This window comes from Momordica charantia, assembly GCF_013281855.1.
Source record: "Momordica charantia cultivar OHB3-1 chromosome 11 unlocalized genomic scaffold, Mcharantia_2.0 BLBB01000011.1, whole genome shotgun sequence".
NCBI classification, from domain to species: domain Eukaryota; kingdom Viridiplantae; phylum Streptophyta; class Magnoliopsida; order Cucurbitales; family Cucurbitaceae; genus Momordica; species Momordica charantia.
In genome coordinates, this window is record NW_028275159.1 from 4162445 (window position 1) to 4179305 (window position 16861).

The 16861-nt window shown below is 33.6% G+C and overlaps 3 protein-coding genes across 5 annotated transcripts; 1 reads left to right on the top strand and 2 right to left on the bottom strand.

The window, feature by feature from the left end:
- Positions 1-186: 186 nt before the first annotated feature.
- On the bottom strand, positions 187-4151 carry LOC111007953 (putative LRR receptor-like serine/threonine-protein kinase At4g31250). Its single transcript, XM_022280510.2, has 3 exons — positions 3354-4151; positions 1779-2336; positions 187-1044 (listed from the first exon to the last, which is right to left on the bottom strand). Exons 1-3 carry the CDS (start codon positions 4012-4014, stop codon positions 401-403), a joined length of 1863 nt encoding a protein of 620 aa, XP_022136202.2. The 5' UTR covers positions 4015-4151; the 3' UTR covers positions 187-400.
- On the bottom strand, positions 3847-6847 carry LOC111010559 (sequence-specific DNA binding transcription factor). Of its 3 annotated transcripts, XR_015788673.1 has the most exons (5): positions 6725-6847; positions 5909-6448; positions 4517-4932; positions 4336-4391; positions 3847-3971 (listed from the first exon to the last, which is right to left on the bottom strand). XR_015788673.1 is itself a non-coding variant. In XM_022284135.2 (4 exons), exons 2-3 carry the CDS (start codon positions 6381-6383, stop codon positions 4544-4546), a joined length of 864 nt encoding a protein of 287 aa, XP_022139827.1. In that variant the 5' UTR covers positions 6384-6448; positions 6725-6847; the 3' UTR covers positions 4306-4391; positions 4517-4543. The 3 variants fall into 3 exon arrangements, 2 of the variants coding, with proteins under 2 accessions (XP_022139827.1, XP_022139752.1); XM_022284135.2 differs by lacking the exon at positions 3847-3971 and having other exon boundaries at positions 4306-4391; XM_022284060.2 differs by lacking the exon at positions 3847-3971 and having other exon boundaries at positions 4306-4932.
- A 6982-nt stretch (positions 6848-13829) lies between these two features.
- LOC111011188 (gamma-glutamylcyclotransferase 2-1) lies at positions 13830-16834 on the top strand. Its single transcript, XM_022284910.2, has 9 exons — positions 13830-14131; positions 15026-15151; positions 15260-15336; positions 15482-15538; positions 15683-15739; positions 15827-15867; positions 16000-16071; positions 16156-16235; positions 16367-16834. Exons 2-9 carry the CDS (start codon positions 15043-15045, stop codon positions 16546-16548), a joined length of 675 nt encoding a protein of 224 aa, XP_022140602.1. The 5' UTR covers positions 13830-14131; positions 15026-15042; the 3' UTR covers positions 16549-16834.
- Positions 16835-16861: the final 27 nt, after the last annotated feature.

The window sequence follows — 16861 nt, forward strand, 5'->3', positions numbered from 1 at the left end:
TTCAAATAATCTATTTTATCATTTCGATATGGTACCTAATATTCGCTTCATTCAATATCCGCAATTTTTACCATATAGGAACATCCGTTAAAATTTCTTCCCATCGTTTTCTAAGTAGGTTTTTAAGTACATTTTCACATTAAGGTTAATATGCATATCTTAAAAAATGTACTGTCAATTAATTAATGACAAAACAAAGATTACCATCAATATAGATGTATTTTCTACAAATAGAGACCTCTAAAGTTTATCACAAATCATAATAAAATAAATACTAAAAAATAAAATCTTAAAATTTACATTTCAAAAGTCCAAGTACCCAAAAGAAAACAAATTCAGAAATCAGACGCAAGTATTTAAACATTTTATTTAAAAAAAGAAAAAAAAAAGTACATCTCATTTATTCTTTATCCGAAGATCGCAATTCCATTTCGCTGCCATAAGAGGAATAGAACTCATCATCGGTAGAATTTTCAATGTCCTTCAACTCCTCAATCTTCTCCGCCGCCTCCGTCAGCCGCCACCGCTTCTCCTCCGCCGCTTCGCTGCAGGCCATTCCGATCCACAGCAGCCGCACCATTTCCCCGTCTTCGCTCTTCGTCCCCTTCATCATCTCCCCGTCGAACACCTCCGCCGTCCACTCCTCCTTCACCGCCGACTTCACCCACGCCGCCAGGTCCCCGCCCCGCCCCTGCCGGAGATAGTTCGCCGGTAACTTCCCGGTCAGCAGCTCCAGGATCAGAATCCCCAGGCTCCACACGTCGGTCTTCCGGGAGACGCTACCGTGCCGGATGTACTCCGGCGACTTGTACGCCGCCATGAATTGCTGGGCTTGCTCCTTGCACACCAGAGGATCGAGGCCGTAGTCCGTTAATAGCGGCTCGAAATTGGAGGTTAGAAGGACGTTTGAGGATTTGAGATGGCCGTGGGGTAGGGCCTGGCCCGGTAGCTCCATGTGAAGATGGGCCAGGCCTCGGGCCACTCCTTTGATGATCCGTAGCCTAGTGGGCCAGTCCAGCCCAATGTTTCCAGGAGTGCGCTGGGCTGGAATATTTCAAAGAGGCCCTCTTAGTTAGAAAAAGAAAAATGATAAATTACAGAAAATACTCCTAAATTTTGACATTTATGAATTCCGTCATTTTTAAAGTTTCAATACTAGACCTGAACTTTCATAAATGTCTAAAAAAAATCCTCAAAGTAAACATCCTTAATATTTTGAATGAAAATTTGAAGCGGTCAAATCTAGAACAAGAAAACTAATGAAAGCTGACATGAAATGGTCAATTGGTTCTACTACAAATTTGACCTTGAATGTGATCAAAAAAATCCTCAAAGTAAACATCCTTAATATTTTGAATGAAAATTTGAAGCGGTCAAATCTAGAACAAGAAAACTAATGAAAGCTGACATGAAATGGTCAATTGGTTCTACTACAAATTTGACCTTGAACGTGATCAATTGTGGACCCATCATTATTTTTAATATAGCTTTCAGCACGTTGTTGGTATAAGTAGTGACATCAATTCTTTTAAACATTCTTAACTATATTTCTATAATCTCATGATCCCTCTCGAATGTGGTATCAATTACCTCTCCTCTCTATTCAGACGTCTCCCCTAAATTATCAATTACAATAATCAAACAATTCATATAATTTGATAACTCCTAATTCCCAATAATAAAAAATTAGCCAATATTTAATACTTAAAAAAAAAAAAGTAAAGATAGATATAAAAAAGGAATTTGAATATTAGATGGGTGGAAGTTGAGAATCATACCATGACCATGAAGATGATCAGCCAAGTTACCGTTCCCCATGAACTCAGAAATCAGAAGCTTATCTTCATTCCTATAATAGAAAGCCACCGGCGGAAGCAAATTGGGATGCGATATTCTGCCCAGCCTTCCCATGTGCTCGTGAAACTCTTCGAACCCAACGCATTTCATGGGCCGGAGCCTCTTCACAACCACTGGGGGCCCATTTGAAAGCAGGGCCTTATAAGACGACCCAAAGCTCCCGCCGCCCAGAACTTCGGCTGGGGCCTTCAGCAGCTCCTCCAAGTCAAATATGGGCCTGTCGGTCCTCACGAACTGAAGCTTTGCATTTTCTTCTGTTTTCTCAGGATATTGGGCCTTTACAAAGCCCAATTTATCGTGGGCTTTTGAATCTTCGGCCTGCTCTTCCGCCAATAATGATAGAGCTCTGCGGCGGCGGTAGCGGTGGTAAATGACGATGATCGCTAAGACGGCGATTCCGACGGTGACGCCGGCGAGGATGTACCACTTCTTTGGGGACTTGCATCGGCTTAGAGGTTGTCCACATAAATCTTTATTCCCTGTGAGAGAAATTAAAATTTTATTTTAGGTTCTAAAATTTTAAAATTCAATATAAAATCAATTATATTTATTCATGGAAATGCATTATACATGTATTAATTAATTAAAAGAACAATACACATGTGTTACTGTTATTTATTTTGGTTCTTAATGTAAAATTTAGATTCTTGAATGTTCAAATTTTTTAAACTATTATGAAATAGGCATAAAAATAAAGAATTTAAACAACTTTTTGAAAGTATTTCTAAACTTAGAATTAAATTTTAACGAGGTCACATGAATTAAATTTTAATGAGGTCACATTACTATATATTATCTTTTTCTTAGTAAATGATTTTAAAAAAGGCAACACAACTTTCCCCCAAAAAAAAACAGAACATGGATGTTGTTGTGGACATAATAGGTCGGTAATAACAATGCAAAAACTAAACTTCAAAAAGAAAAAAAAAACTTTAATTATAACCTTATAACTTAACAGATATTTTAATTAAAAGATTAAGAAGCAAACATATCATTTCTCTTAAAAATTTTAAATTACAAAATATCACAACAGTGTTTAAACAATCTTTAAATTAAAGTTGATATGATTAAATTCTTTTTACCCAAAATTTAATCAAATCTCTATTTTCTTGCACAAAATTATAATTATGTCACCCCATGAGACAACTAAAATGAGAGTCAAACAAGATAACTTAAGAGATAAATATATTTAAAGGATGATTATTTTTCACAATAAAACAATTATACTACCGAAGTGCTCTTTGTAGGTAAGTTGATGAAGAAAAAAAGGGACAAAAGTTTTATATACATAATCTTTAATCCTATAAACTTAAGGATCAAATTAAAGGAAAAACTTTGAAGTCTTAATTTATCTTTTAGTATAAGAAAATCTTAATTTTTCTCTTTTAACACAAGTTACGTTTACAAATTGATTTTTCCCAAGAGAATTATTTGATTATATGTTAATATTGAATGAAAATATTATGCTCAAGGGGATATTACCATATAGCTTTTACCTGCAAATGCGTTGGAGTCGATATTGGCCAAGCCAGAAGGAATTGAACCCTCCAATTGGTTATTGGACAAATCGAACAACAACCAATCCCTTGGAATAAAATCTGGGATTTGGCCTTCAAATTTATTCCCTTCAAGGCTCAGCTCCACCAGCGCTGGCAAACTCGAAAGAGAACCAGGAATCCGCCCCTTAAACTCATTCTCCTCTAAACGCACCGTTTTTAACGATCTCATGTTTTGGAAAGCATCATCAGATATCGCCCCAGAGAACTTGTTGTATGCAAGATACAAAGCTTTTAACGGGCCCAGTTTCTTCACCGGAGGCATTGGACCATGAAAGCTATTGTTCATGAAGCCCAAGCTCCTCAGAGACGACAAGTTCGCAAGCGTGTCTATGTCGATGACACCGGACAAACTCATGTTCTCTAGCCGTATCCCGAACAGAGCTCCATTCTTGCAGGTCAAGCCAGTCCAGTATTTGCCTCTCGTACTTGCATCGTCGCTGCAGATGTCGATCGACGCGTCCCAGTTGTCCAACGCTGTGTTGTTCGACAGAGAGCTCTTGAACTTGATGAGGATTTCGGCCTCGGGGCTGGTACTAGAGCAAGTGTTGCAGCACACTACAAATAAGATCAGAAAAAACAGGTCTGCTTTACGAGCCATTCGCTTTCCAAAGCGTATTTGGAAGGGGAAATGGAGGAAGATGAAGATGGAGAAGTACTATAGAGAAGTTTCTTGTTCTGATGAGCTGTTAAAAGGCTGGTCCTTTTATGTTATATTTGCTTAGTTTCTTCCCCCTATCTCCCTCCCTCTAAGGGGGCATAGCATAGTTTATTGTTTCTTGTTATTGATGAATGAATTCATTGGTCTTAATAAAGACAAAAATGAAACATCAGAATGTGATAAATAAAAAATAAGAACAATAAGAGAGATAGAAGACAGAAAAAGGATCCATTAATAAACACTCGATTCGATTTCTGTAACCTGGAAAATGTCAGCAACGTTTTGCTGTTGCTCGCACGGCGAACTTGACATTCTGTCTGTAGGAAGAGAAATGGGAAAGATTCAAAGCTGTAAGACGAGCTAAACATGAGTTTATCTAACATGGCCTTTTAACAAAAAAATTTACACAGAGTTGAGGAGACCATTGGAGAACAGCTCTTACTTGGCGGGTTAATGAACAAAATGAGAATCACTCGCGGTCTTCAAACAGGCCATGGAGATCATTGATGGCATTGAGAATATCTCCAAGACATCTGATAAGCGTGTTCCCCTGGCGCCTCACCGAATCAATTCGGTGGTTGGTGTTCTTTTCATCCGAAGTTGCATATTCTGCATTCTCAGACACGATTGCTTGAATTTGTTCTACATTTTCGAGCAATTTCTTTGTCATCATTTGCTCTTCTTCCAGTTCAAGGCTATCTATCTGTTTTTCTCCATTGCTTTTGATGAAACATTCACGTGGCTCTGCTTCTGGAGAGTTTAATGGAGGCTTTTCTTCATCTTCTTCTTCACATTCTAGGGATTTTTCAAGAGCTTGGCTTCTCTTGGAAATTGAACGACGCCGTTGCCTTTTGGGGCCTAACATGACAAACCAGAAATTAAGTAATATGAAGACAGAAATGCAATTGATGCAGTATGATATTTTTGTCAACCGGCCTTTCTGGTTTAAAAAAATTCGCAACTAAACCTTATGAAATGCAGTTAGAAATATCTTTCATCTCCATGAGCAAATTAGGATATCCGACGAAGTTCAAATTTAGCAGAATACTAAGTTCAAACTGCACCTGACAGAATAGGATTATAAGGGGAAAAAAACCAAACAATCTAGATCCTAAAATGGCTACAATATGGACCACAACTTCTATATCTCCGAAGCCACCTCAATCTCAGATATGGGAAGCCCAAATCAAACGAAATGTTGAAAGAACACCCTCACTCAATCCTAAGCATTAAATTGGAGAATAGGAGTGGTGAAGCATTACGATAAAGACGTGTGATATAGAAATGATTTCGAGATACAATCGTTTATATTCTTTAAATGTTTGAAGCATGTGCAGTATCTGAGATTCTGAAGTAGTTAAAATACTTTTTCCTTCCAATGTTTTGCTTTTATGTGCTGTTTAATACAGTCATCTACACAATTGCCAGATAACAAGGTTCCTCCAAAGCCAAAACCTCCATAACTTTGGGGAGCTCATAAAAAGTTAAACAAAAATGGTATTTATCATAGAAATCATCATCTGGCTCAAGATTTAATACCAAGAACAAGAAATACAGGGATTTCAAGCAGGTTATATTTGTGTACAGCATTAAGAACATGAAGAAAACAATAAACCTTTTGAAAATTTCCTCTGAACAAACTATTTTGTTTCATAACCAAGCTATCGGGGCTGTCCTTGCACTATCCTTATGGCCCTTCTAAACTTATAAAGTGAAGTGAAAAATGATTATTATCAATTGTATTAAAATAAAGTGTGGAGTAAGCAAATTCACATAAAAACTTGGTACTATAGATATGGAATCCATAAGCGTTTCAGGAAATAAAGTGTCATACCAGGTTCTGAAATTTCGTCAAGCATCTCGACCCCAGCCTCGGGATCGCTATCCGGCTCCGTATCCGACTGATTTGCTCTCATCGTAGCGACATTGTCGATTGCTTTAAACAGCTCCTTGTCAAAGTTCTCAGGAAGTCCCAATTCTTTTCTCCTTCCACTCTCCAAAGACCAGTACGAATCATCATCCGGCATCTCTAACTCCCATTGCTTGATAACATCATGTTCAATCAGCAAACAGTCCCACTTCCTTCGGCACTGATTCGAAGTCCTTGCCACATCCAAAGACGTGCAGTTCTCTGCAACAATCTTCCATTTCTGATAGCTAGATAAAGCTTTTAAACAATCCGCCTCCACAGCCGCAATCACATTAACGAGAACGAGGCACTCCGCGGCGGTCCAATCCGGTGCTATCTGAGACCGCGTCCGACGAGAACCAGAAACGCCCGCTCCACGGTTGCCGTCCTCCTGCTTCATTTCTCACTTAAAACGCTCTTCGTTTCGGATTTCTTCTCTTTTCTATTTCAATCCAAAGGCGTTGTCTACGATGCAACATTGACGATGAAAATCAAACGCCATTCCATAGTAGAAACCACAAATTACGAGTTGAAACAGTATCGATTTCGCTAACAATAAATAGAAAATCAAACAATAACAGTGCGATTAAACGCTTGTAATCTCGATTTTTTTCGTCTATCCGAGGAATTTACAAGTGAACAGAACAGAAAACAGTGTAAATAATCGAGAATTGCAAAATAAATAAGGGAGATATTGCAGCGCGGAAGCTTTTTCAGTTGAGAGAGAGTCGTGAACTTTACCAATTTCAGATGAACTGAGGCCATAGCCATCTGCATTGCCCATTCGCTCCGATTCCCAATCTTCGCGGTGGAAATAGAACAGCCCTGAGGGATTCTAACGCGCACTTTCCCACTACACGAACCAGATTTTAAATTTTAAATTCTTTTATGTTTATTTCTCAACTTTATTTAAAAATAAATTTTAAATGTCAAATTACGTTTGTAGCCTCTACATTTGCAACTCACATTTCATTTCGTCTCCCGATTGTGGTGCGAGAGATTGAATTATGGTAGTTTAAGATAGTAATATAGTATCTTATTCACTTACCTATGATGAATGAGTTTTTAATTTGTTGTTGATATATGAGCTTATTCTATTTTAGTCCTTTTTAAAAATATATATATTTTCTCTCTAAATTTTTATGCTTTGTTTGATTTCGAAAGATTTCAAAATCAAAACGGATTTCAAATGAATTGCGCTTTTTGATGTCCTATGATTTTGAATGAAGATTTCACATACAAAAGTTTTCGAATCGAAATGGTTATATACCTATTCAACATTGTCATATTTTAATCTCAAATTAATAAATTTAGATTAAAAGTTCAAATCACTAAAAATTTTATTTTCTTTTCATTTCCAGCTAACATTCAAACCAATAAATTTAATTTAATCAATTTCAAAACATTATCATTCCAAAAAAGATAAAGAATTTCAAATCATTTATTGAACTTTATTGACTCTAAATAGAAAGTTAGAGCGAGCCTCTATTTCTTTTCCACCTAATGGAAGTTAACCTCAAGGCTCCAACTAAGGGTAAGAACTATTTTAAAGATTTACTAAAAGTATAATAATTAAAATATAACAAGTCTGCACCAAAATAGTATTTTAACACAAGCTTCTTATTATTGACTTTATTTTTTGTTAAATTTTATTCATGTCATCAATGAATAATAGTAGATAAATTCAATCTCGCAAGTTATTCATATAATTTAAGTGAGAGTTTTTAGTACAACAAATTGGAGGTATTGGAGTTTGAATCTCCCACTTCAAAATGATGAGTATATGTCAATTATCACTGAGTTATGTTTCATGTCGAGGATATTTAAATAGCTTAATGAACTTAATGATGTGAAATTCTTTAGCGTGACAAGTATTTCTTTTATGAAAAAAAATATTAATCAAAACTAACTTTTAAGTCAATATTTTGGCAGAAAACAAAGATAAATATGGAATGTTATTTAGAGTATAACAGTTCAACTCATTAAATTGATGTAATTTACTTTGAAGTACAACTACATATAATTAAATTTTTTGTTATTCTTTTATCAATACCAAGAATATTTTGTAATCTCAATCAAACCTACAAACAGACGTGAAAACTCTAAGTACTCAAAAAAAAAAAGTGAAAACTCTAAAAGAAAAGAGGCAGTGACTAATTAATTTCAACCCAAAAAATACATAGATTAAAAACATAGTGTAACTTTAACTTTACGATATTTGAAAGATTTCATTTGAACCATGATATAAGACTGGTATAAATATTTGTTAACTATTACATAACTCAAATTATAAAATATTAACACCTCTTTACATAAATGACAGACCCAAACTTTTCATATCTAAAACAAATGTAATTGTACTAAAAAAATACAAAAGAAATGTAAATGCATGATATCCACAATCATACTTGCAAATTTATTTACATCTTAATATCTCTTTATAGAATAAGTAGATTAATTTTAATCACTTAATTACATTAAGTTGGCCCATTCCTCTCTTTTTCTTTTATGATATTTATATATTTTTTATCTTCAATGTTCAATATATACAATATTTTTTTTTTCAATTATTCTGAAGGTTTTTTTTTTAACTTGTTTCTTCTTCTATCACCATTAAAAAATGTCTCAATTCGATATTTTTATTAATTTTCACTAGAGTAGTGTATACGCTATTAAACATAGGTAGACGTTAATTAACAATAAAACAGATTATGTAATTAGTTCACTAATTTCTAATTAATATTTTAATAAATACAAATTTAATCCATAACTTATTAAATCTGGAGAGATTAGAATAAAAATTTTATAGACCAAATTAAAATTGAGAATAAATTTTATAGACTATACTATATTTTGAGATTAAATTAATATTATTTGTTGATGTAAGAATCTGGACGAGGTACCACGCTAACAAACGAGTCGAAGTGAGTTTACAGATGAGATGTGCAGGTAGCCTGCACAATCTTGCATCGATGTGATAATTGGTCACGTATACTCCAAAACTTAAATTATAACTTGTTTTGAGCTGGTGTTATGTCGAGTTTAGTGAGGTTGTGTACATACCTTCAGTGAGGTAGAACACTCCATCTTTTATAACGGAGCTTTGGAAACTAAAGTCGTGTCACTCTAATCCTTTAGGGGGCGTTTGGCCCACGGGTTTGGAATCAGTGGCGTGAGTTTGTAAAGTTGGAGATTTGATGTTGGGGTGTTGTGTAGCCTGGGTTTGGGTAGTGTGTTTGGGGTGCAGGATTGGGTAGCATGTGTTTCGGGTGCAGGGTTTGGTAACCTGAGTTTTAGCAGATTTTTTTATTTATTTTTGTTTTGACAAAAAGTTAAGTACGTGATATAATCTAATTAAATTTATAAACAATTTTTTAAAAGACAATTAATATATTTATATTGAAATTTACATTTCTCAACCTACGTAATTTTCAACCATAATTTGAATTTCTGCATTCTGGACCAATGTGGGATTAGACTCAATTGACTCTCTTCTCTCTCCCTCAACATTTTCATTATTATTTTTTTAATTTCTCGATATTACTTTTTACATTATTTGTGTTGTTTTAAAAATAATAATTTTAACAAATTCTTTCAAATTTTTATATTCTTTTTTCAAATTAATATATTAGATATTCAAATATTTTAACTCATATATTTATACTAAAATTATTTCTCGTAGAAAAATATTAAAATTATTTCTATCATGTAGTAAAATTATAGAATTATTCAATTTTTTTAATAATTTAAAAAATATCAACATTACTAAAATTTACAAATTTTGAGATTGAAATGGTTGAATTTTAATCTAATTAAGCTACCATTAAAATTTTATTTATTAACTAAACCATTTCTATAAGTTTTCGTGATTTCCACAAATGTTCTCAAAATTTTTGCCAACATCAATATGTACTTGGTAAAATTGGAAGTTCAAACTCTCAATTGCAAATTAAAACAATTTTATATTTCAAATCTTGGATTAAATACGTTTTATTATAACTTAATTAATAACATAATTAAGCACGATTAAACTCTCAATTGCAAATTAAAACAATTTTCACCAATTTTCACATGTCTCTAGGGTTATTTATAAAATTTTTATTGACATTGATATTTAAATATAAATATTACTTATCTGTTTAGATGTGATGATTAAAAATTGTCAATTATAACCTAATTATACAATTAAACTCTCATTTACTAATTTATATTAATTTCCATAATTTACAAATTTCTTTTTGAAATATCTATCGATATTTTCATTTATGAACCTTTTTAATCTTGGTAAGACATTTAAAAAGAAAAAAATAATAAAAACAGAAAAAATATTAAGAAAAAGAAAGAAATGGTATTTTTATAAAATAAAAAAATTAAAAAAAAAGGGAAAAGAAAAAAAACGGTGCAACCCATGGGGTTACTATTCAACCCCATGGGGTTGAAGAGAGAAAGCCCATGGGCCAAACAAGGGGTTGCCTTAGGATGCCAAACCCATCCTAAGCCAACCCTTTGGGCCAAACAGCCCATTAGTGTCTGCAGATTTTCCATAGCGCCATCTGTTTCTCTAAAGTAGAGCCAGAAAAATTTTCAGCTAAAGTATCTCATTCACATCAGAGTGAGTTGGGCTACCTTTCAAGTCGGTCACTAGTCCTAAGCGAGTGGTCCACGTAATATGCTATAAGGTACTTATAGCACCATGGAGATACAAAGGGACATCCTCTTTGGACGGCGACCAAAAAAAAAAAAAAAAAGCATTATTTGAGAGTGGTCGCGACTTGCGAGGTATATTCCCTTCCACGGGATGCATCATCATCAAGTAAGAGTTTTCTTTTTGTACTCAAAGGGGGGCAAAAAGAAGTAAAAGTTTTTTTTCTCTCTTTTACCATTACGAGACAAATAAATTTTAGGTATTAGGTATTATAGAGATTTGAATATAATTATATTTTTCTTTACGAAATTGGCTTTTATTACCTCATAAATACGAAAGACCCTTAATAGAGGTGGAGATGTTTCATTTTTTTTTCTTTTTTTAGATAAGGTGAAGATGTTCTATTCAACCATTAAATTGTGCTTATTGCGTAATTTGACAATGATATTAGATTAAACCAAAATGTAAGAGAAATAAGAAAGTACAGGGTAAGGTTCACAATGTCGATGTCGATGAAAATGTTGAGGTACCAATTTTACGGACATGTCGATGTGAACGGATATTTCGAAAAAAATAATGGAAATTTTTTGAATTAGCAGATAAAACTTGAATGTTAGCTTAATTATACTATGTAAGAATATGATCATTTTACTCGACGTCGATGGAAATATCCAAAAATATTTTTTTTAATGTACATTGATGGAAATTATTTGGATATGTAAAGTAAAGTTTAATGGTAATCTTTTGACTATTTCTTTAGAATCTTTTATAATAGGATTCATTTGAAAATATACTATTTTATACAAACTCATTTTATTTTTATTAAAATTACAGCATGTAAAAATATAATATTATAAAAATAGTTCTATACAATATGTAACATATATGTTAATAAATTAATTAATTTGTAATAATTTACATCGTGGACAAAACACACCCAAAGCAAGCAACCGTCATTTTTGTATGTCTATTTAAGCTGGAATCAGAATATATTGATTTGCACCCTAATTAATGGACGGATATGATTGGATCCACTTGGATCGTTAAAAATATTGGATAAATGCCACGTCATCTAAGAATTTATCCATTCCAATTCACTTTTCGGAGAATATTAAACCTATACCACATACTGATACGGCCGAGAGGCGATGGAGATAGGCCAAAGCGGAGAGACCAATGACGGTGATTCCCCAAAATCGCGTCAAATAACTATCCAGATTCAATGAACATTTTTAATAACAAATATTACGACATTCAAGTCAGTTGAAATTTTGAATTTCTAAATCGATTCGAGATAGAATTGAATATTTGAGTGAGTGAAGCGATGATATATTTATAGTAGTAGGTAAAATCTTTCTGTTACGATCAATAAACTGTCAAAAAGTTGTTGAACTGTTCTCACCTGTATAAAGAAGCTGTTGGATTCTTAGCTCATATGAGATGAGCTAATGATCATTTACTTTGTGTGAGGTTCCAAGGAGGCATGATACCGAGCTTTATAGGTTGACATTGTAAGGTCACTCACGACTAGCTATTCTCGATTCACGTGAGATTTTGTGATTGTTCTTCCCAACACTTATTTTCGAAATGTCTATTTTGATTCTTATACTTTTAATTTTAGTTCTTATTCTTTCCAAAAGTTCGTTTTATTCTTTATATTTTTTAAATGACCTTTTTAGTGCCCTCACAACACTTATTTTTGAAATGTCTATTTTGATCAAAATTTTAACATGACAGTTCACTCAATATATTTATACTTTGTATTAAAAGATTTTTGTTGTATATGAAACTTGTGTTTAAATTTTATAAATAGAACTCGAATTAGTTATATATATATATATATATATATAGCTGTTGCTTGTGTGATTTGCATAGTGTTACATGATTTGAGTAGGCATTATTATAGTCAAAGTTAAGTTAAATTCAAGTGGCAAGCACGTTATAGCAATTAGTTTTATACGGTCTAAGTGAAATTTGTAATTTGACATCTCCTTGGAAATAAAATTTAATTTTTAATTTTTAAAAAATCTGTTTAATTTTTAATGGCACTATATATATATATATATTTTAAAATAGTTAGTTTTATACTGTCTATGTTAAATTTGTAATTTGACATCTCTTTGGAAATAGTTTTTTATTTTTTACTTTTTAAAAAATTGTTTAATTTTTCATCACACTATAATTTTTTTTAATATAGTTTATATAATAGAATATAGTAATACTACATAAACACAAATAAAGTAAAATGGTACCACATGAGCAAATACAAAATTTTTACTCCACAAATATATGACTCATATAAATCAATGATGATTCCTTCTTTCCTCTTCAGCAGCAAGGACAACAAAACAGTGAGAGAGAATTTTTGTGGAGATAAAGATTCAGTGATCAGTCCACCAAAAATGACCACTAGGCATTTGGGAGTTATTGCTAATTTATTGAGAGATCGAAAATTAATTTATTTAAAATAGATCTTATTTTTTTGTTCGGAGCTAAAATTTGAGGGGAGATAAGTAATTAAAAATATAATAAGAATATTACATTTGTCATCTTATTAGAATCGAGACTAATAACAATCGAAGGAATTAAAAACATAGTACAAAAAATTTACGTAATATATAACACTGGTTTTGAAATTTTTGAAAAATAACATAATTTATAAATTTATACAATCACATTAAACCAATCAAAAGTCACTTTTGTGATATTTTTTAAAAGAATGGAAAGTAACGATATTTTTATAAATACAATGACACAATATAATTTTCTATGATTTTTTTTATTTAAATTACTTGCGATTCTTGAATTTTTAATTCAAAACTTTCGACATCATAGAAGAAGCAAATATTTGGATTCATAATCCATACCTTTACCTTATTGCTCGTATCGTGATCCATTTTCTCCAATTTGATTCCAGCCAAGTACCAATTTTTATATTTTAAATATATTGTATTTTTGGAGGATAGCTAAATTAAACACCACTTGGAAATTAAAAAAAAAAATTAAAAAGACAAATTCCAACGAGTCATGCGTAAAACGGATAAATTATACACTCTAATACATCGTGCCATCATGGTACGGACTACGGGCTGCTTACGTGGCACACAAGTGGTCTCGAATCCGCGGGCGAGGCTTCTTCAGTTCCTTCATCTTCGTATGGTACTATAAATAATCCCACTGGTCATCCATTTTCTCTCTCTCGATAACCATTGCCTGGAAGGGAAAGGAGAGAGAGAGAGAGAGAGAGAGAGAGAGAGAGAGAGAGAGAGAGAGAGAGAGAGGGAGAAGAGAGAGAGACTCTAGAGGGAGGAAGAACAGAGCCACTCTGAAAACTCGATTCCGAAGCTAAACCCTAGAATCGTGTAGCTTGCAGTCCTCCCCATTTCTCTCCTACATTTTCTTTTTCCTCAGTGATTCGCATTGTCATTAGATCGGAGGAAAAAGAAATCTCGCAATCTTCCTCTTTCTCTCTCATTTTCCGGGAAAAGTTTTCGGATCTTCGCGTAAGAACTGAATCATCTGCCTCTCTTTACACCATGTTTTTCTTACTTTAATTTTGATTTTCTTTTTTGGTTAATGACTCGTTTTATCATGTCGTGTACTGTCTGATCGGGGAATTTGTGCAGTTCTTTTCGTGTTTGGAATTTCTCGACTAATCTGCGATGCAATGCGGGGTTTATTTATAGCACTCTAGTGTTTTATATTCTCTGCTTGAATTCGCTGTTCATGTTTTTATTTTGCTGTTTTAAGTTTCTGAATTAGAACGAGTGCGTAATTGGACTGATCATAGACCAGTGATCGGCGATTTCAGAAATGTTGTCCTGTAAATTGTTCTCTAATCGATGGAAACATTATAGTAATTGTTATTTTCGTCTAGCTCTTTAAGTCTGCATTTTGATTTCTGATTGGGGAAAATATATAAGCATTTCAACGCTTTCTACTGACGGGGCTCTGAGAAGAGAGGATTGGGTCCACCCCATGTAATAGCGAAGTCAATCATTTAGATTGATCTTTTATTTGTTTCATGGGTGAAACTTTTGTTGCATTTCATTAGATTTTTTTGGCTCGGAATTTGGCAAATGATGGCTGAACGCTGAAGGTGAGGCAAATAATACTATGACGAAGTCCTTGATTGGTTCTGACCAAAACTAAAAAAACTGAGTTTAAAATGTGAATGCTGCTTTGTAGTATTATGTGGTGGAGAAAAGAACAAAAAGGTGTTGCAGGTGGGGGATGGGGGATGGATATGATAACTAGCACTTTTTATATATTGTTTTTTCACTCATTCAGCTTTTGCACTATATAAATATCTTAATATTTGGAAACTATACGATTGAATCTTTTAAAAAAATCGTTGGACAAACCATTGATCTTAATGATTTTTTCCCCTTCTCCAGGAAGCAGCTCAATAATCATGGTGTTTTGGGTATTTGGGTATGGTTCACTGGTGTGGAACCCAGGATTTGAATTTGATGAGAAAATTATAGGCTATATCAAGGATTATAAACGTGTATTCGACCTTGGTAAGTTTAGTATTTCCAGCAAAAATTATTGTAGATGTTATTTACAATAGTCAATTGTAGACGTCCATGTTAATTTGTTTGCTCATAACAATCTCATATTTGGACCAGCATGCATAGATCATAGAGGTACACCGGAAAATCCTGCTAGAACTCTCACGTTAGAACACGAAGACGGAGCTATTTGTGTAAGATCACTGATCTAAATAAGTTTGATATTTTCTGAGTGGATAGGAGGTCATATTGAGCTTGATGATTCTCATTTCTCTACTTCATTTTCCTCTTCATGCATTTCATTTTTATTCCAAAACTGAATCTCGAACTTCTTGTCAGTGGGGAGCAGCTTACTGTGTGCGGGGAAGTCTTGAAAGGGAAAGAGTAGCAATGGAAGTAAGTAAATGTCTTTTCAAATTTATTTTATTGAAATTTAAATGTTCAAGTAATATGATTTTGTGACTGCATTTTTCTTTTTCTTTATTCCCAAATCAGTTGAAAATTAATAACCATTTGTTCAATCTTTTTTGTCAATTGCAGTATTTGGAGCATAGAGAATGTGAATATGATCAAAAGACACTAGTTAATTTCTACAAGGTGAGATTATGAATTGGTCTTAGTGTCCTTTTCAATTATTACTCCTACATTTTCAAGAAGCTGATTCTATATATTGGCTTTACTCAGGAAGAGAACTGTCTTGAGCCTGCCCTCACAGGAGTAATTGTGTAAGTGCCAGCATTTGCTTTACTCGTTTCTTATCTAAAGTATAAGCAAAAGGATAACGAAAGAGAATTATAGTTTTAATGTCTATCTGCGCTTTGTTAAAAATTTCTGACCCATTCGCATACGGTATGCAGTTTCACATCCACTCCTGACAAAGAACTTAACAAATACTACCTTGGTCCCGCCCCATTAGACGATATGGCTAGGTAAGAAGTTATCTGTCATTTTAAACACTATTTTTTCTTTGTACAATTACTAGTTCTTCCTGATCTTTGGTTCACTTGTAACAGACAAATCGCAACTGCCGTTGGACCTTGTGGAAACAACAGAGATTATATTTTCATGTTAGAGAAGGCACTGTTTGACATAGGTGAGCTTCCCACACTCCCAAATGGGAACAAATTCAGATTGCTGGTTTCTTTCTAGCAACATTCCTTTGGTTTTGTTCACCACCATTTTTTTTAGGCAGATGAACGTTGAACATTGAACATTTTTTTATAGGTCATGAGGAGGAAATGGTGATCGAGCTTGCTAATGAGGTGAGGAAAGTCTGCGAGATTCTCGAAAACGAAATCTCGAGGGAGAACAAACTGCTCGGAGCAGCACCCCACATTGCACTCAAGTCGCATATCCCAGCCTTAGAACTGCAACCCCTTCCTGAAGCCATAGCCACAGATTCCTAACTTCGATATCTCATCGCAAAGGAAACGAAGCAAACCAGAGACTTCCAAAGATGGCTAACGACAGTTACTACCACGCTTAGATCTGTTAGTACTCGACCTTACTACTAGGACTTAGCTTTACAAATCGTTAGCACTCTCGGTTATTTACAATAGTAGTAGTTCTGTTCGTTTTGCAATCATGAACTTTGGACATTATAATCCTGTTCTAATGTTTATTTGGATGAACCATAATTTGCTGCGAAAATGTGGTTAAGGAGAAGAATGACTACCGTCGCTTGTTTCAGTATGATATATTCTCGTAGTTGTGTTTTTT